Below are 21,530 nucleotides of genomic sequence, written 5' to 3'. Positions count from 1 at the left end.
AAATTCGTTGCATGGGAATCGATTCCTCCACAATCTTTTCCTGCATTTTTACACCCATCATACCTCCTTTAACCTTCTCTGCATTTGCCCCTCCGTTACTACCTCCTTGCTTCTCCAGCCCTTCCATCTGGACTTCCATTTCACTGGTGGCCTGTGTTGCGCGAGCTGCAGTACCATTAGACTTCAAGGGGCAATCCTTGCCGAAGTGTCCAAAGTTGTTGCATTCAAAACATGCTCCAAAGTATGTTCCAAAGTTGAGCGGAATAGTAACAAGACTAGCTCCAACATTGATTACCATGCTCTTAGGTGGCGTTTTAGACACATCCCAGCCTATACAAACCCTGTTTGAGGTTTTGCCAAACCCTCTCTTGCTAGGTATAAATAAGGGAGTGCCCAGTTAACTAGCGAGCATCCTGAGATTATCCCACATCCAGCTAGGCAGTCCCACAAACTCAACCAGACCGGATGAAACCCTTGTAGAGATTCAGCTGAGTCGAACACTGGCTCCCATGGCACCACACAAACCGCAGTCCTATTAAATACTAGGGGCCCTTTGTCGAGGATCTTTTCCACATCGGAGGCCTCTTTGAATCTCACTGAACAAAACCCTTTAGCTAGGTAAAAAGTACTTTCAATTGCTCCTCCATGACCAAGAATTTGGGGGCCCTGAAGCCATTGAATCATCTCAAACCTGTTTGGGATTCTTTCACTGAACCCAAACACCAGAGTTAGCTGAGCTTGCTTGGCTAACTGTTTTTTGATAAGTGTTGGTGGAATCGCTACAGTAATAGCCTCGGCAACCTCCACCTGCTGTGGGCAGAGACTTTCTCAAAGATGAGTAGGCTCGATCTGCCAATCTGTCTTCAACCAACCCACTGCAATCTGTTTGGGAGCAAGTTCTTTTGTTGTTGTTAGGGCCGGCCTCAATCATTTTGTTGACTTTCGTGAGCTCTTGTTGAAGTCTAGCTCTTGTATTCTGCAGTTTTCCGATATCCCCTTCCCCCAACATCCCTTCTGATGAGCCTTTTTCATAATCCTTATAGTTAGGCCCCTTGAGTATGCTAGCAAACGAGATGCCTGACCTGCGAGCTACAGATGCACTTGACGCTTTATTAACGTTCGTACACATGGGACCTTGAGGGACCCCGTCTTTGAGGGTTTTTACCTCGAATTTGAACCCTTGAACTGCGGCCATTTTCTCCCTTGTTTCCTCAAAGGGAACTTTTCCGATCGAGACAGTTTTGTCCTTTTTTGTGGGTGAAGCTTTTGGCGAATTGGGGCTTGACATTGTCACATCATCCAACGGTCTCAAGACCGAGCCATTGCCTTCCTCCATCGGCACGACTAGCTCCATTTCGGGTATTTTACCCGCCGCTAGCATCTTTGAAAATTCGACAATATTGGGTTCCATTATCAAGTGGCTTCGTTAACCTCAAGACCCTAGGAGCAACAAGGCTTTAAAGCACTTAAGCCACAAGCAAAGGAGATAATAATCAATACTGCATAGACTTTGCAAAACAATACTTCTAAAGTAAAACACCACAAAACAAAGGCCTTTGAAGATTATTGCGATTATTAACTAATAATCGTTAAGCTTTAGCGAAAGAAAACGCCCTGCATCAAGTCGAAGATGCCAAGGCAGCACTTAACGCAAGCAAGGATGGGCGCGATTGGTGATGAAGCAACAGAACCTTGACTCGAGGTGCCCCAAGCTTGCGAAAGTGAAATCACACTCCACGGCCACCTTCCCCACATCCAAGGTGCGAGAGCTCAGTCTGAAAAAGAAAAAAAAAACCTAACCTAGGACCTGGCGCAACCTGGCCCGCTTGCACTCAATAGGTTTCCCTGCTTGCCACGATCTACAGCTTGATGCACACGACGATCTCCTATTTTCATGCTGTTACCAGAGTACTCTCTCAAGTGTCATTTTCTCCATAGCCACGTTCTTAATTACATAGCTTGATCCTTTAGATTTCACTCTTAGTGATATGGCTTAAATGTTCAATCTTCTCGTTTTGGCTTCCTAAAACAGGCCTGATTGAAGAAGGGAGTTTCATGTGAAGTATTGACTATTTGAATTTTTTTGGACTACGTAATGAGTCCTTAGTGAAGGGTGGATTTTTGGGTGCAAATATGGACCATTGGAAAAAGCTTGCCAATTAATGCGACATGACAAGCTAATGATAATTTTAAATTATTATTTTCTAGGTCCTTGTGAGAGGGTGTTGACATTTGTGTACCTCTCTCTTTAAAGAGGACACTTCCTTATTGTGTCAAACAATATTTTTTATGCTTTTGGAATATATTTTAATCTAAATAAGTCATTGTAACACTTGTTTCCAAAAAATCTAATACTCTATCGTAACAAAAAGAAAAGCTATTGTCACTTTCTCATTTTTCCTCTCACAAAGAACCCTCTTATTATCCCGTTGAAGTTTGTACACTAGTCTCTTTCTTTGCTATAGAATGTCAACTTGAACTTTCACCATTCCAAAATGTTTGTGAGTAGGGCCACCCAAAAAAAAAAGTGTAAGTCCCTCTTCTTTTTTGTTACTATAACGTCCTATCTCTATATGCATTCTTCCTATTATTTTCTTTTGAGTTTTACCTCCACCTCGAAGCTTAGAACCTTTCATTTGGGTGGTGAACCTACTGTGTTGAAAGAAATCTTTTGAGTTTAACAATTATCGTGCTTTTATATGAACTAAAAAAAGTTACAAGGACAATCTATTGTGTGCTATGTAACACAAAGTTAAATGTAAAGGTTATGATTGTGTGGTGAAGAAGCCTTGGCAAAATGATCCAATATGCACTGGTTGAATCTTTATGGTGGTGATGAGTTGCAATCCCACTAGCTATTGACATTGAATACTCTTTTTGAAGTTGAAATTCTATAGGAATAGAAAGCAATATCATTTTAGGGAGGTTGAACAATGTCCACTACTATTCAAAAGTATTATATTCTCGGCTTTATTTTTTGGGCTACGTAAGTGCTTAGTAAAGCGGTGCATTTTGGGTGAAATTGTGGACCATTGGATAAAGCTTGCTTATTAGTACAAAATTGCAAATTAAGGCTGATAATTTCATTTTTTACTATCCTTTGTAAGCCCTTGTGAGACATTTGTTTACCTCCCACTTTAGAAAGGGCCTCTTTAAAGAGGGGCATTGGGTATTGGGTCACAAACTATCTTTCCCATCCTTTTTCACTTTGTTTTTTTGCAATTTCTTGCAATGCATCGAGTGTTTTTTTATCATTATTTATAATGCTTTTAAAATATACTGTGATTTAAAAAGTTCATTGTTACATTTTGTTTCTAGAAAAGATAATATTCTATTGTGATAACAAATGGTTTAAAATGTTAGTGTCATTTTCTCATTTTCTCTCTCATAAAGAAGCCTCTTATTATTATATTCCTCTCAATAGTCTTATGTATTATGTAGGCCATTGTGAATTTTCACCTTTTTTTTTTTTTAGTTTAACTTGTAAAGTGTCATTTCATTTAAGAGCCTTCCATGGGTCCATTTCAAAGATTGTTATTAGACCACCTTTGCATTTGAACTTGTGAAGCATTGAACTTTTCTTTTTCCATTTAATTCTGTAAAAGAATCTTATTTTAGAGCCTCTTGTTTTCTTTTAGTTTTATTGTTTTAGAAAGCCGACGTGACTTTTAGCTTTTGACACCATAGAGACAAGTGTCACTCAAGAGCACGCCATCTTTGTCTTCAAACACATCAATGCAATTGCCTTTGAAGAAAGCGTTTGACAAATGATTGAGCAAGCAATTTGACAAAGATATGTCACTTGGCATATATGTTTTTTTTTTGTTGCAAAACTCACAATTGGGTGAGTGATTGTATTAGAATGACACCAAGCAATATACAAAACAACCTGAAGCTCATGACGAGCCTTGAGGGGCATGTGATTACATCAGAGCCTAGTTAGAAGTATTTATCACCAAAAGTCCAATCTTTTACACAGCAAGGCTCGACAGAAGGCGAGAGTCGCCATGAGCCAATCATCCGAGTTTTGCCTTTTACTTATCTCAAATATTAACTCCTTTCTTGTACAATCTCAAAGAATCTAGCCACAGAGAGGTCGCTATTAAAGACACGGCAATTCTTGACCTTCTAGATCTTACTGAAGAAACATAATCTGACACACTTGGCATATATGTTTAGAAAGACCTTGTGCAAGCACAACTCTTCAACTTTTATGTGAAAGATGACGCTTGAGGCAATTCTCACACAAGTTTCCACTGCAAGGCATCGCAACATCTTTTTGCATATAAACCTTAGGTTCCCAATTAATGTGCACAACTTAGCTAATGCAATCATATAACCATCAAGAAACAAGTAGATAGTGCCACATGTATGCAAGAAGACACACGTAATGAAGTCGTTGTAAGCATTGTATAGGGTAGAGGAGCCAGTAAGTGGCAGGGCCCCAGTCGTGAGCTGAGGTGCCCCCAATAAAGTGTACAAATATTGCACCAAAATGGAGCCGTCTTCACGTCAAAATTGCGTAGCTTGATGGTTACGTGCCTCATGAAGGTTTGTTGTGGTGATGATCCAAGCTTTGCTGGTCAGATTGCCGGTTTATACCCCAGGTTGAGTTTGCTACCCCCCCTTGATTTTTTAACACAAAAATGCATTGCAACCGCCTGTAGCGCGCTCGCTACATCGCGACGACAAGACCTTTGCTGCAATAACATTGTCGTACAGTTTTTTAAAATGCGCTCTTTCCTGCTCGATATAGTAAAACAAAGCCCATGTGAGGATTGCTTCAATTTGATCGTCTCTATATTGGGACTTCTACCCTACATGGTAAAATTTTGAGGCTCTCTCTCTCTCAAAAGAAAATGGTTAAGGCCCTTTAAATCATGTGTTCAAGGATAATTGAGGTGGCTTTGCATGAAGGCGCGAGTATACTATGTTATTCGTATTGTGCAACTTATGGTTCATTTGATGATTTTGTGTTGTGAAATGCTTATGCTTGGATGTCACGAGGTGTTAAGGTGCCCTCTCACACTAGAAGTATAATAGTAAGAAGAGACTATGTCACATGCTTTGTGACATTGATAATACATAAATACACAAGACGGGGGAGGGAAGGGGCAAGTAATAGCCCCTCCTTCATGTGGGTGCGTTTTAAAGCATATGACTCTTAAAGCATTACAATGGTACTTTGTGGAAGTGATACAAGTCAACCAAGGCAAACTATGTGAGTAACTCGGTTACATTATTTTTGGCCAAGGAGGCCATAGGAGGGTGGTAGAAAAAACGTGCAAAGCCATCACTATCCAATGGTCACAATCAAATTGAATTTGATTGTTGACTTATTTCAAATAAAACTCAAGTCTCACACCATAGCCTCATACAGTGATTGAATCAGTTTATTGTTTAAGAATGCCAAGGGGCAAGTTTCACACATTGATTGGACGTACCTTTCATGTGAAAGCATTGAAATCCTTCTTCTTTTTTGGGGGGTTGTGGTTTGTCAATGGGTCCCTTAGTTTTCAGAGCCTTACATGACTTGATAACCTTTTCATTTGATTGTTTTAGAATTTTAGAATGCCAATGTGAGACCACTTTGTTATTACAAACATAGATTTCAAGTTTTATTATTGTCATGTGGATCCAAAGCTATAGTGAAAACTTAGTAGAGTAGGTGATTGCTTCACCAACTTAGATCCTTATCCATCTTGAAGCTTTACTAGGTTCATCCTTATACACTCTTGTACATTTGTACATGGTCTATACACTAAGGCTTTTACATAGCCTTGGTGCACCCACTAAGAAGAAGACACATAGCACATCGAAAAGTCCATTGCAATAGGACATGTATGTATATCTCACAAACATAATTAACCAAGAATCACAACCATATTTTCAATTGAATTAATCAATGGCTAAGCAAGTGTCTATACTTGGCTTCCGTGGCAAGTCTCTAGCAATAGGTCTAACTTGGCAATCTATCCTAATTGCACTCTAGATGGCTTATATGATTGCCATAATAGCATATCTGGGTGATTGTGTGAATGCCTGCATGAAAACAAAGAAGTCTAACTATCCATTCCCCATTAGCCCTTATCATAAGAGTATTAGAACAAAATTCCCAAAGAGACTTGGCTCTAATTCTGTGTGCCAATACCTAAATCATTAGTGTCATGATGTATTGAAATATTTTTTTCATTACGAGCATAAAGGAGCCTACCGATCAGGCTTCACATAACCATTGTGGGATCTTTCATGTTTTAACATGTAATTGTGATGTGTAAATAAGTCTCCAAGACAAAAGAATTTCCATCATAGAAGTAATCTCGGGCGACGAGATCTATGACATGCGATTCTAGTCACTCGTAAGAACCCTTGATCCCCCCCCCCCCCCTAAAAACAAAAAAAAAAACTCTTGCCAATTATTGTTAAGGCTCCATCAAGTTGTATACACAAACATTATTCACTATCATGGGGTCAAAAAGAGAAATCATGAAAAAAAAAAAAGAAAACAAAAAATGCTTCTCTTGCTATTTTTTCAAAATACACCATTCCGTTGTTTAGGAAGAGAAGCTTTCAAGCTCACTCTTAATAACTATCAAAGCCAAATAAAAGAACTAGCTTGGTCCCATGGGGATCCATAACCATGGGTTTTGAAATCCAATCATGGCAAGTATGCTACATCTTGTAGTTGGTTGGTTGAAGGTTTCCCATCCAAACTTGATTACTTTTTTGTGACAATATGATAAAGACAGCCCAAGGGTTGTAAACTTGTACAAACAAGTGAAAGGGTCACGATTGCTTTCCAAAACAATAAGAAAGTGATAAAATTGTTAGGTTGAAATAAACTGGTAACAGTGTTTGGAAAGGATTGCCTTAGCTTAGTCTTGAGCTGATTGAAAATCGAGACTAGCTGGCTACAAACCATGGTAACGTAAGAAAAATTGATGAAATATGTGAGGAAGTCGTTCAAAAATTCTGCAAATCTCAAAATTTCTACTTCTATTTCCGATTTTCATCTTTGTGAGAAGAAAACTTGACCGGCAACTGCTTAATAAAAGAGACTTTCTCGAACGTTAACAATCACTGGAATCAAGCTATAGAATGCAAGAAATGTAAAGCCATGTGAAGTTGTGAAATGAAAGGTGAAATAAAAAGAACTAATTAATATATGTGTATATATAATTAATTTGAATTATGCAAGGTGAAGCTTTACTTTAGCATTCTAATACAATAGAATGCAAAAAAAAACATACATGTGTGCGTGTGTAAAATTTACTAAAATTATACAAGGTGAAGCTTCACTTTAGCATTTTAAAACAATAGAATGCAAGATAAATAAAGACATGTCACGATGTGAAATGAAAGGTAAGTCTCCATCTTGGCCCTGAAAACAATCTCCCTAACCCTACACAACACTAAGGTTTCTTTTAGAAAGCCAAAAACCCCACTTTGAGTGTTTATATAAGTCTCATAGATACCAAGCACCACCTCTTTGCACGGGGTGACAAAAGCACCCTAAAGCCCCACCAACGAACTTCTCATTTAAGCTATCCATGCCCCCATAAATAGGACCCCTTTCCATACGTGCAACATTGCAATAGGGATTCTCTAGCCCATATTTCCACACGCTCCTAGCCACTAGGCCCTTAGTGACTACGCTCTTAGCTGTACGACGTTGTTCGCCCATTGCCTAAGAACCAAAGGGCTATTATCTTGACATTATCCACCCTTCAAGAAGATTTTCATCCTCAAAACAAAGGCAATACCTCCTTGCCCAACTTTGCTATGTAATAAAAAAAGCCGAAATGAATCTGTGCGATAGACCTTCACACATTCAATTCTTTATAGGTTATGTTCTTTTGCTTTATGGGGTGTGATTATTATGGCCTCCTGAAGGGAGATGGGGGTTAAAAACTTGTTTTAATGACTATCTTAAAGCCACTTATCATTATATGCACTGAAAGCTTCTATTTAAAAAGTCAATTAGTGTGCCAAAAAGGCTTCAAATGAAACCTCAGCCCATAAGAGCTAAGGAGCATCCCATCAAAAAGAAAATTGATATTATGTTTCTTTCATCCAATGTCTATGTGCACAAAGGAACATTACTCATAAACATCATACATCTTCTTCTCTACCTATCTCTACTTGGTCTTCCTTATTACCTCTTGGTGTTGGCTTCTTTTGTGCCCAATGGCTTTCCTGATCGCTCAAAATAAAAAAACAGGCTTTCCTAATGGCTCTAATGGCTTGAAAACGCTATAGGAAAGAAAATTAAGAAAAAAAACACAAATGCACAAGGGACATTCGACCATCTCTATTTATTTGCACACAGTCTTTTGACTTTCCACCTTCATGGTCTTTTCATTTCCTAAACTCACCCTTCACTTATGCACTCGAAAAAGATGAAAACAAAAAGTCGAAAAGAAAGTCATGAGACGGTTCAATAAGAGGACCCATTTACACACTAAGAGAATTAAATTTGAACTTTCGTATGCCTTTCACATTGCTTAACATGAGAGAGAGAGAGAGAGAGAGAGAGAGAGAGAGAGACCTTCATGGTTTCTAACAGTCACCAACTCAGAATGTGTACAGTGAACTTCAAAAAACATCATAAGTTGCCTCCCATAGAGAAGCTCAATAGTATCCAAACCTACTACAAAGAAACAAGATTGGAAGCCTCATAACTGTAGCTCCAAAGTGAAAAGTAGGGCATCACTCATCAAATCAAGGGGTAGAAATCATGATACATCAGAATCGACTTTAAACGATGGATGAGGGAGGCCATCATCATAAGAGGATTCAAAAGTAATACTACTCGTGTCATTGTAGCGTTTCTCAGACAAATTGAGGTTCACTGCTATCCTCTTATTGACTAGCAAGGATCAAGAGCACGAAATCAGCAAGGAAATTTAAACGGGGGCTTCAACCTGCCATCTCTCAGCTCACACTTACATACCCCAAACAAAACCAGCCTACTCTGTTTTGGATAACATAGAACACCTTTGTGAAGGTAAGGGGGCAACGGTTGTTACAGGCTTCTTTAACCATACTGCTGTTGTCAGTACCACAACAGACTCCCTTGAAGTCGATTCGATCCGAGCTAATTTTCTATTCATTTTCTCCAAACAGCCTGTAACCCAATGGCTTTAAAAAAATCATTGAAATAACAACCATTGCAGCCACTACGGCTCAAAATGACAATGCAAAACCTTCAAAATTTCTCGGCCAGTCTGCTAGCCACAGTTCTCAATTTAGAGTACACTTTTCCAGCTGGAGAACCCAAGATAAGGCTGCATAGGGCATCTCTAGCAACTCTGATATTCGAAAAGGAACCCAAAATGTGTATACGGGCATCTGCTATAATGATTCGCGTCTTTGTAGAGTTCTCAATAGCAAACTTTGTCTTGCCCCCTTTACCAGACAGTCTTCCAATGGCTCGAGACAAGTGCTCGCCTTTCAAAGTCTTCACATCCTTGATTTCAAAGGACTCAATGTATAAATCATCCAGCCGCAACAATGCAACGGCATCCACCACATCAAAACCAAGCATGAAAGCATGCACAAAATCTGCACATTTCTGAAGGGCGCCTGTATCTGGAGTGTCTCTTCGTGTTTTCAGCTCCACTTTTCGAGACTGCCACAACACAAGACACAAGAGCACAATCAAATAATGTAAAACAATAGTGGCATCTAAAACACAAATTTTCGTATTAACTAATGACCGACACCCCCACTAAAGTCGTCAGTGCCTAATAGGGGGTGTGCACTAGGGTACCAATATATCCCCCCCCCCACACACACACACACAAACAGACACGCATACATGAACATGCATCAACACAAAGTTCTGTGTGGAGAGGTGCAGGGCAGTCTCAGCATGTTACTGCTCAACCATACACCATTGTATAATAATGCTTCCTATCATAAAATTGAGTCTTCATGAAGTTAAACACGATTTACAGTCTGTCTCACGGTTGTGCAGTCATATGACTGTGAATCATCAGAGTTATCTGAGTCCAACAGACGGGATCTTCCATCCTGTAGTCTTGTCCAGTTCCTCCAACACAGTTTTGGGGGAAGAGTTTTTAGGCCATTTTGGTGTCTTTTGGGGCAAAAGATAGATTTCGCTTGAACCCTTATATATGTCACATGTGTACTCTTAGAAGTTCAAAGCAACTAAGTCTAAGCAAAACATACAGTTTTTTTTTTGACCGAACGGAACACCAAACGTACATCACTTTTTTTATCCCAGTCTAGCCCTAACTAATGTCGGACAGGACTAACCAAACATGATCGGACTTGCCAGCCCTGACTGTGATAGTGTATGCCATACACTCATGGACTCTTGTATGCCGTGAAAAAATCTTGATTTCATCTTTCAAGCGGTAAAAGATTTGAAACGGGGTCAAAGAGTAGTCAGTCAATTTTGAGCTTATTCCGGCCTGGTTCTGTATGTTTCTCAGGGTAACCTTTTGAACTCTTGGTCACATCACAAACCTCAAAGAGGCCTAATGTCCCAAAAAGCTTTTTGCTAAATACCATCATAAACATAAGGAGTAAGGGAGTATATATAACAAGGAATGGTAATTCATGCCTCTTTCCGTTCCCCGTTTCCCACTCCGATTTTCCGTTCTTGTTAACTACGGCTAAAGGTTGGATCAAGATGTAACAAAGAGTTGTGTTTGTTTTGTATGCTATATGCATATTATAGGCTATATGCGTATTATCTAAGACTCTGTGTTTGATTTATTGAAAGTGTGATTCAAGGGTTCCTTTTATAGGAATTGAATAGTCATCAGTGAAGAGGCATGTCTCTTTGTGAAGAGACATGACTTTAGGCGAAAAGACACATCCTTTCGGCGAAGAGCTGCAACCATTGGGTGAAGAGTCGCATCCGTACGGTGAAGGGGTGTGACCAGTCGTCGAAGGAGTGTGGCTTTTGGCGAAGAGGTATGTCTTTTGGGCGAAGGGGTGTGACCATTCGAGAACAAGAGTCCTTCTGGGTTAGTCACACTTCGCATCTGCATCTGTAATGAATCAAGAAGAGTGTAACAAGTCACAATCGTGACATTCCCTCCCATTTACATTAAAACCCCGTGTTCAGATGAAAGTCTTCCGCTTTTCAAAGAATTCTTGAAGGAGGTTTGGGTACTGCTACATATCTTCATCCGTCTGCCAAGTTGAGTCTGACTCATCAAGATCCATCCACTTGACAAGAAATTCTGTTGTGATCATTCATCTTGTTTCTTTTTGTCTAACATCAAGAATCTTTTCTGGAACAAGAATTATGTGTTCATCTTCAATTTCTAGCACATAAGAAGATAAGTCTCGAATTGGCGAATCTCCTTGTATGTATTGTTTGAGCCAAGAAATGTGGAAAGTTGGATGAAGTTTTCCCCATGAGAGTGGAAGTTCCAACTTGTAACTGACAACTGAGTACTTCTTGATTATTTTGAAAGGTCCGTAGAAGCGAGGGCGCAACTTTGGAAAGACAAATTTCACAGTTTTGTAGCGATGAGGCGCTATATATAATAAAACCAAATCTCCCTCTTGGAAATCTGCATGTCGTCGATGCTTTTTGGCTTGTTTCTGGTACTTTTGTTGGACATGAACCAACTTGTCACGTACTTGAATAAGTACATCTTGCATTTCTTGAACCAACTGATTTGCTAGAGCTACTCTGTGTTGAAGAACAAAGTTTGTCGCCATAAGAGGAGTATGCCCATAAGCTGCTTGGAATGGAGTCATGCCAGTTACTGAATGGATAGAGTTATTGTATGCGAACTCTACAAGTGGCAAATACTCTTCCCATGATCCCAATCGAATTTGTATGTAATGTCGAAGCATTTCTTCCAAAATTTGATTCACTCTTTCTGTCTGTCCATCAGTTTGAGGATGGCATGCTGAGCTGAATAACAAATTTGTACCAAGGGATTTGAAAAGGGATGTCCAAAAATGCCCTGTGAATTTTGGATCTCTGTCTGAAACAATAGACTTTGGTAATCCATGTAATCTGAAAATGTGTTGCACAAACAATTGCGCAATGTCTGGTACCGAGGCAGCTTTCTTGCAAGGAATAAAGTGTGCCATCTTTGAAAACCGATCCACCACTACGAGAATCTGTGCATTGCCTTTTTGAGAACGAGGCAATGTAGTGATAAAATCCATGCTGACACTTTCCCATCTTTCTTCAGGTACGGGCAAAGGATGAAGTAACCCTTGAGGAAGTTGTCGAGAAGCCTTCATTGTTTGATAGGAATAACAAGCTTTGACAAACTTGATAACATCTTGTTGCATTTGTGGCCAAAAATATGTTGCAGATAACAATCTGTATGTCTTGTTGATGCCTGGATAAGCAGCAAAAGGAACTTCATGATGTTCTTGGATCAAAATTTTCCGCAATGATGTATTGTGTGGGACACAAATGCGATCAATGTAATACAGCAAGTCATTGACAATGGTGTAAGCTGCAAACATATTCATCTCTGCAGGAGTCGGAGTAGAGGATTTAAGAGCTTGAAATGCATCCCCAAAATCTTGATCTGTCAAATACTCATGCTTGAAACAAGCAGGTATTTCCATCTGCACACCGGAAATGGCAAAGTTGATGGCTCGAGGAAGGCGGCTTAAGGCATCTGCAACTGCATTTGAAAGGCCTGGCACGTATTGAATAATCATATGAAAATTTGCCAAGAACTCAACCCATCGTCCTTGACGAGGATTCATCACAGGTTGAGTAAAAATGTATGTCAATGATTGATGATCTGTCTGCACCATGGAATCTGCGCCAAGAAGATAGTGTTTCCAAGTGCGGTAAGCATGAACAATGGCTAAAAATTCCTTGTCATAAATTGGGTATCTCATTTGTATGGCTGAAAATTTGCGGGTGTCAAAAGCAATGACACGCTCATTCTGCATAAGAACACCTCCAGAAGCACGATCTGACGCATCGGTCATGACCTGAAAAGGTTGAGTAGGATCTGCAATAGCCAAAACTGGAGTTGTCGTCAAGGCATGTTTAAGAGCTTTGAACGACTGTTCTGCTTCTTCGGTCCATTGAAGTTTATCCTGCTTGGTAAGCTCAGTCAAAGGAGCTGCAATGTCGGAGAATTTGTGGACCTTGGTATGATAGAAGTTTGCAAGTCCCAAAAAGGAGCGCACATCTGAGATGGTGAGTGGTAAAGACCAATCCACTATGACCTGTATTTTCTTGGGATCGACTGCAACGCCACTGGCAGAAATAATGTGACCAAGATATTCCACATGATTCTTGAAGAAATCACTTTTCTTCTTATTGATGTATAGCACATTGGTTCGCAAAACTTGGAAGACAAGCTTCAAATGTTCCTTGTGATCAACCATCGTTCGACTGAAAACTAAAATGTCATCCAAATACACGATCACAAACTTGTCCAAGTATGGTCCGAATATTTCGTTCATCAACGTCATGAAAGAGGCCGGGGCATTGGTTAACCCAAATGGTAATACCAGAAATTCTTAGTGACCATACTTTGTGCGAAAAGTTGTCTTGTACTCATCACCAATGCGAATGCGAATTTGGTGATACCCTGATTTTAGATCAATTTTGGAGTAGATCTTTGCTCCCAGTAACTGATCAAATAACTCGTCAATGCGAGGCAAGGGAAACTTGTTTTCGATCGTCTAACTTATTCAAAGCACGATAGTCGATGCAAAGACGCATAGATCCATCTTTCTTTTTGACCAACAGAACAGGAGCTCCAAAGGGACTTTTGCTTGGGCGAATATGACCTTTATCCAACAAATCTTCTAGCTGCCGCTGTATCTCTTGAGACTCTGAGTATGAAACTCGATAAGGGGCTCGAATTGGTGGAGGTTGGCTAGGGATCAAATCAATGGGATGATCCACGAGACGCCGAGGAGGCAAAGTTGTTGGTAGCTCGTCAGGAAACAAGTCCAAATGTGGTTGAAAGAAGGGTTGTTGCAAATAGGCAATATTTGAGGAGGATTTAACTTCTGCTTCTTCTGCACCGGGTTTAACATCTCTTAACATGATTAAGGCAGTAGCACAATCATGTTTTCGAACCAGCCGTTTGACTTGTAAAGCAGAAACCAATATAATGGGTTTGGCACTGAAAAGACCACGAAGCTCTATTTCCAGTTGCTTGTGAAAGAGCCGAATTGAGTGATCTCTGAAACTGATTAATGGATCATACTGAAATAACCAAGATTGGCCAAGGATCAAGTCGTAATGTGACAAGGGCATAACTGAAAAACCAAGCTGATCTTGGTAATCTTGTATCTAAAAATCCAGCTTTTCAATCCTTTTGTTGCACTCGAGGGAGGAACCATCAGCAAGTTCTACTTGGTAAGCTGCCTCACTAGGTTGAGTTTCAAGGCGCAATTTAGTAATCAAAGATGTGCTGACGAAACTAGTAGAACACCCACTATCCACAAGAACATTGATTGGCTGCTTGCCAACAAAGCCAAGGAGGCTGAGAACCTGATTCGAAAGATCCACTGGAGCAATGACATGATTCCGAGCATTCATCATTAAGGCACTTACAACCTTGGAAACTCGAACACAACGTGTTGCTTGTTTGCCTTTGTCCGGGACAGGAGGTAGGCTGTGGATAGGTTCTGAAATTGTGGTCTCCATGTGAGAATTCTGGCGAGGATTTGAAGGATTTGGCTTCTTGGGGCATTCATACCACCTGTGATCTCCATGACAAATTGTACATAATCCTGTACGGTTGGAGTTGGAGGTTGAAGGAGCTGATGAAGGGGATTGCTGTCCAGAGGACGTATTCGACCGAAAATCACGAAGACCATTCCTTCTATGATTGGGACGATTGTTTCGTCGGTTCTGATTATTTACCGAAGAGGAGGCTTTGGAAGTGGCTGCTTGTCTAGAAGATTGGGATCGAAAAGAAGTTTGTCCAGCAGAGTATTGTCTCAAAGAGTGAGCTCCTGAGAAAGAACGCTGATTCTGACCACCATGTCCTTGGTAATTACGTTGTGAAGAGCTTGCAGAATTGGAAACTCGATCACCAGAAAGGAAACTTCTGAGTGGGCGCCGATTGTCACCAAGACGCTCAACATAAGCGATTGCAGCATCCAGTGTGGCAGGGTTAAATTTATGGACATCATCTCGTAGGGAAGGCTCAAGTCCGTCAACAAAACTGTGGAGTTTGTCGGAAGGACTGAGAGTCTCTATCTCAAGAGTTAATTTCTGAAACTCTGAGATTTACGCGGCCAAGGAACCAGTTTGGCTCAGGCGGCAGAGAGAAGACCGGGCATGGAAATTGGCATTTGCAGGCTCAAAAGCCTTGCAAAGAACGCGCCGGAATTTGTCCCAAGTAGCGGTGATTTTTCCATCTTTGATGCGGCGACGCCACCAAAGGAATGTAGTATCATTTAGTAGAGAGCTAGCCAAAGCAACTTTCTTGCTTTCAATGAGATCAATATTTGAAAAGTAAACCTCCATTTTGAAAAGCCAATGGTCCAGCACGCGCTTATCGCGACGACCGTTGTATGGCTCGGGCAACTTTGCATCTATCTTCTTTTTTTGTGATGTGTTTATTATCTTAAAAAGATATTTCAATTCAGGATTGTCTACCTCTGGTTCCGAAGCGTCGACTTGCTCAAGAATTGACTCTGCTACCGAAGAAACTGAATGGGTAGCTGGCTGCGTCCTCGAAGAAGAAAAGGCCTGCAGAACATCCAATCGTACAGTCATCGATGCAAGACCGGTGGAGAGGGCCTCTTGGAGGACGGACATCTGTTCTCTGAGGATGGCTATCGGATCGTCTGGTGTAGCACTGCCTGTCTCTGACATTCTAACGGCTCAGAGGGAATATCTCGGAGAAGCTGGAGAGGTGTGGTTGCCGTAAAAGGGTGAAGCTGCTGCTAATGCTACGTCCCACTCCTCTAAGAAGTCTGGTCCAAGATCCGAATCCTCGATATCTTCCACCTTGTCGATAGGAGGTGTGTCGTCTGGCGTCAAAGGCGTGTAGTCCGGAAGCTGTAACTCGCTGTGAACCCGAACTAAAGGCTGCTCAGAAATGATGTCATTTACTGAATCCATGCGACACTCCGTCAGAGAATAGGCCAAGTCGGGGTACCGGCTCAGTATGTGCTCGTAGTGCGGCAAATGAAGAGGCTCGCACGTAACTATGATATGCCACACCACCCAGCCCTATGAGCACGAGGCATGCCGATGAGTGACATAAACCAGGTAATTTTGTGGCAACACTGCTGGCTGTAATGCAAGTACAAGAGCAGGCTCGGGTGCCGGAATGAAGTCGGGAACCTGTCTTTCCTCTGGAACTGGAACTGGAGATGGGGAATCCGAAATGAGAATTACTTCCGGTTCGAATGCGGGTTCCGGTTCGAGTACGGGTTCTGCTTCGGGGGTATCTGGTATAATTATCACTTCGGGAGCCGGAGGAGGATTTTCTGGCAATATTTCTTCGGGCACCTCGTCTATGTACGAGAGAAAATTGACGGAAACGTCGAGGGCATCGTCTTCCATGACTCTGAACAAGCCCGCGTGCGCGTCTGGCGATGGCCAAAATTGGTGGCGCTGGGAATTAACAGCGATGGATTTCTTTCTTGCTGGCGTTGGTTTGTCATTATGCTGGCAGCCGTTGGCCTTTTGTTTTTATTTAATTATTCCCCAAAGGGGTGCCCAAGGGTGCCCACTTAAAAGTGAGGTTGGGCAGCCGGCCAAAAACCCTTTTAATTAAAAGGGGCCTTGCATTTTTAAATCCAGCGCTGGTTAATAAGTGAAACGCTGCGTTGCTTCAGCAATAAATTGAACGCTGCTGCCTCCAACGAAAACAGCCAGCGCTTGCCAACGTGGGTTGCCGTGTGTGAGTTGCCAGGTGAAGGGGCGGCCTGGATGCACTGGCTCGCGTCAGATGCGCAAGGGGGCAGAACAAGTCGTCCACGCGAAGAGTCACCTACTGCTGGAGAGACTTACTCTAGGAGTGCAACCGGTATGCCACAACATCCACTCTTTCTGCCATCTTCTGCTTATCTTTATGTATGTGTTTGAGAAAAAATTACCTCATGCTGACATGGGTCCTGGCCATCTTTCTTCTGCTTCCATACAACTCCGGGAAGGGGGAGAGTAGCGGCGAGGGTGAGAGGCTCACAACCTTCGGGTCCCGGGAAAAATTTGCTATGATACCACTGTAAGGATTCTAGTCGCTAATCCTTAATTAAGTACTTAAACTCATGATTAAGACTTAAGAAACTGAAACTGAACTTAGAACAAGACTTAGAAGACTCTGTGTTTGATTTATTGAAAGTGTGATACAAGGGTTCCTTTTATAGGAATTGAATAGTCATCAGTGAAGAGGCATGTCTCTTTGTGAAGAGACATGACTTTAGGCGAAAAGACACATCCTTTCGGCGAAGAGCTGCAACCATTGGGTGAAGAGTCGCAGTCGTACGATGAGTCGGTGTGACCAGTCGTCGAAGGAGTGTGGCTTTTGGCGAAGAGGTATGTCTTTTGGGTGAAGGGGTGTGACCGTTCGAGAACAGGAGTCCTCCTGGGTTAGTCACACTTCGCATCTGCATCTGTAATGAATCAAGAAGAGTGTAACGAGTCACAATTGTGACACCATCTCTTCTCCTTCCAGGATGAAAAAAGTAAATACTGGGATACTCTTCGCGACAAATTTAAAGTAGATTTACATCGACCCCTTTAGATACAGAATTACAATGAGGAGGCTCGTCTCTCAACAAAAATGTACCCACATTACGTTGCCTTGTTGAAGGCTAAAAATGGCCCCTCGAGCTCCAAAGCATTCACACCACGTATGCTTTGAACGCATGTCAAAGTGTGTGATGGACAATGGGAAGGTGGAGAGAGAGAGAGAGAGAGAGAGAGAGAGACGATGACCCTTCCAATCGTGACAACATCGTTCCCCTTCCCCTCACAACCACTCTTGCCCATCACGACGACCCTTTCCATCGTTCGTGCGCGTTGCTGGATCCCTGCCGCCTACCTATCACCTACAGTCTTCGACATTGTTGCTTGCCTCTTCAAAGCACGTCAGTACCATGGTTGGGCCAATAGTCCATCCGGTCAGAGCTCTTGTCAGCGCTGTCAAGCATGTGTGCTTCTGTACTCACCACCATTGCTACCTCTCAGCTCTTTCGTAGCATCTACCATCTCAGAGAGAGAGAGAGAGAGAGCAAATGGTTCATTGGCATTCTCTTCGCCTTTGCTGCCGCTATTGGCTACAGTATTTGAAGCTTTTTGCCGCCGACATAGCAACGCCACAACTCCACTCACTATCAATGACGTCAATTCCTATGGCAAATTTGTCGGTGTCCTCAATTGTGCCACCGTCGCTGCCATCGTATCTTTGCCAGCTTTTTCTTTGGTGCTTGCTTCCTTTTTTCTTTATCTTCTTCGTTTTCCTAAATTCCTTTGCTTTTTGTTTTTTATTCTTCCTATATTTTATTTTGGATTTGGTTTTCTCAAAATGTATCTTCCTGATGTTGAGGGGTGTCTGTCAATGAGCGTAGCGTGGGTTATGAGAGCACTATTTTTGGTTCTATACTCTCAAGCTTGCTTTTGAGTGTGTGCGCGCACATTTGGGGGTGGCACGGGGCGAAGCTAGTCTTGTCTATAAGGCCTTCTTTCTCATTTGATTTCTCGATTTTATTTTGTCTTTATTGGTCTTTAGATTCCTTGACTTTGTTGCATGGTGGGGCGTTGCGGTGCACTTCGATTGGAGCTCTACTCTCTCTATCAAGTTTTCTCATGATAGATCTCTTGTGACGGCCCACGGGCCCCAAAGTTTTGTCTACTGTCTTCTTGGAGTTAGTTTCCCAGCTTTTTTTTTCAGTATCCACCGGTATGAAGTGGATTGTCTTCTATAATGGTCAAAACCTCCTTAGAAGCTCCACTTTAGTGCTCCTCATGGTTCTTCCTCTTGATTTCCTTAGCTCCCTTGGTGATGCCAAATGCTTCTCATCTATCCTCTTTAGATTCCTTGACTTTGTTGCATGGTGAGGTGTTGCAGTGCACTTCGATTGGAGCTCTACTCTCTCTATCAAGTTTTCTCATGATGGATCTCTTGTGACGGGCCCCAAAGTTTCGTCTACTGTCTTCTTGGAGTTTCCCAGCTTTTTTTTCAGTATCCACCATTATGAAGTGGATTGTCTTCTATAATGGTCGAAACCTCTTTAGAAGCTCCATTTTAGTGCTCCTCATGGTTCTTCCTCTTGATTTCCTTAGATCCCTTGGTGATGCCAAATGCTTCTCATCTATCCTCTTTGTCATCAATTGTTACCTCTCTTTTGTCCCTCATCAGCTCCATGGTTTTAGATGATACTAGTTGATGGGAGAGAGAGAGAGAGAGAGAGAGAGAGAGAGCCAATAAAATGACACTAAGATGAATGAAAATGAAAGGGAGGGAGGATGCATGCCAGCCCCCCTCTCCCAAGAACGACCTATGAGCCAAAAATGTAGAATATGAACAGTCCTTGGGTATCAACTGGGTGCCTAACGCTGTAGCGACGCCGCAACGGACCACATTGAGTCCAACTAGACACAATTAAAGGAACATGAACAAGACCAGATCAAGAGAGGCTAGCATTGTGCGGGCATAGCCACAAAGAAGCCCTCACTCCCTATATTTGGACATAAACCCAAGAGATGACCCTCAAAACTCTGGCACTTGTGTCTTGCCTAGCAAGCCCGCTCAAAAAAAGAACTTATAAGTCAACCTAGTCTCCCCTCATCAACTCTTGCTTGACAATAGGTAGCGCAAAACTCCCGCACACATCAAGGCCCAGCACAAAATAAACAAGAGACCAACCCCCGCTAGCGAGCATACCAAAATCCTCCATAGCATGCTCAATTGAAGCACGACAATCCATCACCAATTGGAATACCAAGTTAGCTTCAATCTGTAAGGTACCAAAATCATGGGGTGTTGATTCCGGAACTCTTTATCTATGAGACATTGATAAGAAAAAACTCTTCTACACTTCCAACGAAAAAAAGACCTCAGGCCCTACCCACTTTGGTAATCCAAAGTGAAAGCAGTGCACGCTTAATCTCTCTTCTCTAGGAGGACTCTTGGAACAGTCAGGGAGATCTCTCTCTCTCTCTCTCTCTCTCTCTCTCTCTCTCTCTCTCTCTCTCGCACGTGCATCATGGTGGGGAAAGTGGCAAACCTTGAGATTCATACGAATGTCAATCTTCATTTGCTCGAATACAGGTGTATAGATTTCCATCCAGTGCTGCTTGAGAGGCGTGTAGCGGTGAGGAGGCACAAGAACTTTGCGAAACTGCACACGCCCACCATTCATCTCACTGGTTGTAAGGGGCTGAAACCTAGGTTTCAGCTCATCATCACCTCCGACGATCATGGGCTCCGTCCCTCCGTCCTCTGCTTCTTTGTGCAACGCCATTGGGACTGAAGACATCCCAGTGCTCTGTTTATTGAAAAGAATGCGTCCGCGCGCTAGGTCTGGCCGTTCTACCATAAAACCCTCCTGGCAGGAATCGACGGTGGTGCATACGCTTAGTTGTCGACAAAGACTATTTATTCGTGCCTTGTTTATGGTATAGAAATTTGTTGATGAAGTATGTATATGCAAGTCAAAAACAAAATGAATTAAAAATCCTTTCAAAACATCTTAAGTGCATAAGTGAAGGGTGAGTTTAGAAAATGAAAAGACCCATGGAAAAGGTAAGTCAAAAGACTTTTTGTGTCTATATAAAGAGAGACGGTCGAAACTTTGCTTGTGAAGTTGTGTATGGACCAACATTGCCCACCATAGCTAGTAGTTTTAGGATACCTCTAACCTAGTTGGGACTTGAGTGGACCCAACTCGAGTTGGCTTTGAGCTCGACGTGTCTTCATGGCCCTCATTGGACACCACCTAAGAGTCTCTCATCTACACGACCCGATTCAACATCCACAGAGGGGTCATATAGCTAAAATCCCTTTGATATTCATCCTCTCTATCGTAGCCTCTTCGACTTTCATATCTTCAAGCTCATGTTGATCATGTCTACTCCAATCTACATTGTTGTGTCGATAATGTCTACTACAATTTCTCTTGTCGTCTCTTTTGCAACTTCTACCCTTGTGTGGACTATTGCATTCAAATTTGCTATCATGTCTATCATCACCACTACATCTATGTTTCTTTGTCTTGCTCAAGATCCTTTTGTGGATCCTAGATTCTCCTTCTGTCATTAAGTACTGAGAATCTAGGGAAGGCTCCACATCAATGCTTACTTTTGTGTTGCTTAGTTTGGCTCTTAGAGGGAAGAACAACGTATCGTATGCTGGTGTGAAACTTCTAACTATTGTGAGGTCTCTACAATAAAAAGTGTGGAACCTCTCTTTATTGTCTCTCTACACCTCCTTCTCTCGCACATACATAGACCATGCAACATCACTATAAGGAAGAGACTAATCAAATACAAGATGGTTCACTCAGTTGTCAAAAAATAGTTATGTGTACTAGCTGGTCGTATGTCACTCACAGATCGTAGAACATAGATCACATGGCTA

General features: G+C 41.8%; 1 protein-coding gene across 1 annotated transcript; it reads right to left on the bottom strand.

Annotated features, from left to right (window-relative positions):
• Positions 1 to 8,950: 8,950 nt before the first annotated feature.
• On the bottom strand, positions 8,951 to 20,521 carry LOC147437880 (RNA-binding KH domain-containing protein). Its single transcript, XM_086487308.1, has 2 exons — positions 20,179 to 20,521; positions 8,951 to 9,631 (listed from the first exon to the last, which is right to left on the bottom strand). The coding sequence occupies exons 1-2, from the start codon at positions 20,488 to 20,490 to the stop codon at positions 9,209 to 9,211; spliced, it is 735 nt and encodes a 244-aa protein (XP_086343434.1). The 5' UTR covers positions 20,491 to 20,521; the 3' UTR covers positions 8,951 to 9,208.
• Between the last annotated feature and the right edge of the window lie 1,009 nt (positions 20,522 to 21,530).

The sequence above is a fragment of the Adiantum capillus-veneris genome, chromosome 17 (assembly GCF_014529385.1).
Source record: "Adiantum capillus-veneris isolate H3 chromosome 17, ASM1452938v2, whole genome shotgun sequence".
In the NCBI taxonomy this organism is placed as follows: domain Eukaryota; kingdom Viridiplantae; phylum Streptophyta; class Polypodiopsida; order Polypodiales; family Pteridaceae; genus Adiantum; species Adiantum capillus-veneris.
This window is presented reverse-complemented; position numbering and strand designations above follow the sequence as displayed.

Excerpts from the sequence above, each read along its gene's own strand:
- LOC147437880 (XM_086487308.1), bottom strand. The coding sequence starts at position 20,490 with ATGGTAGAACGGCCAGACCTAGCGCGCGGACGCATTCTTTTCAATAAA. Across the intron at positions 9,632-20,178 it reads ACATTCGTATGAATCTCAAG|TCTCGAAAAGTGGAGCTGAA; the intron begins GTTTGCCACTTT and ends GTGTTGTGGCAG.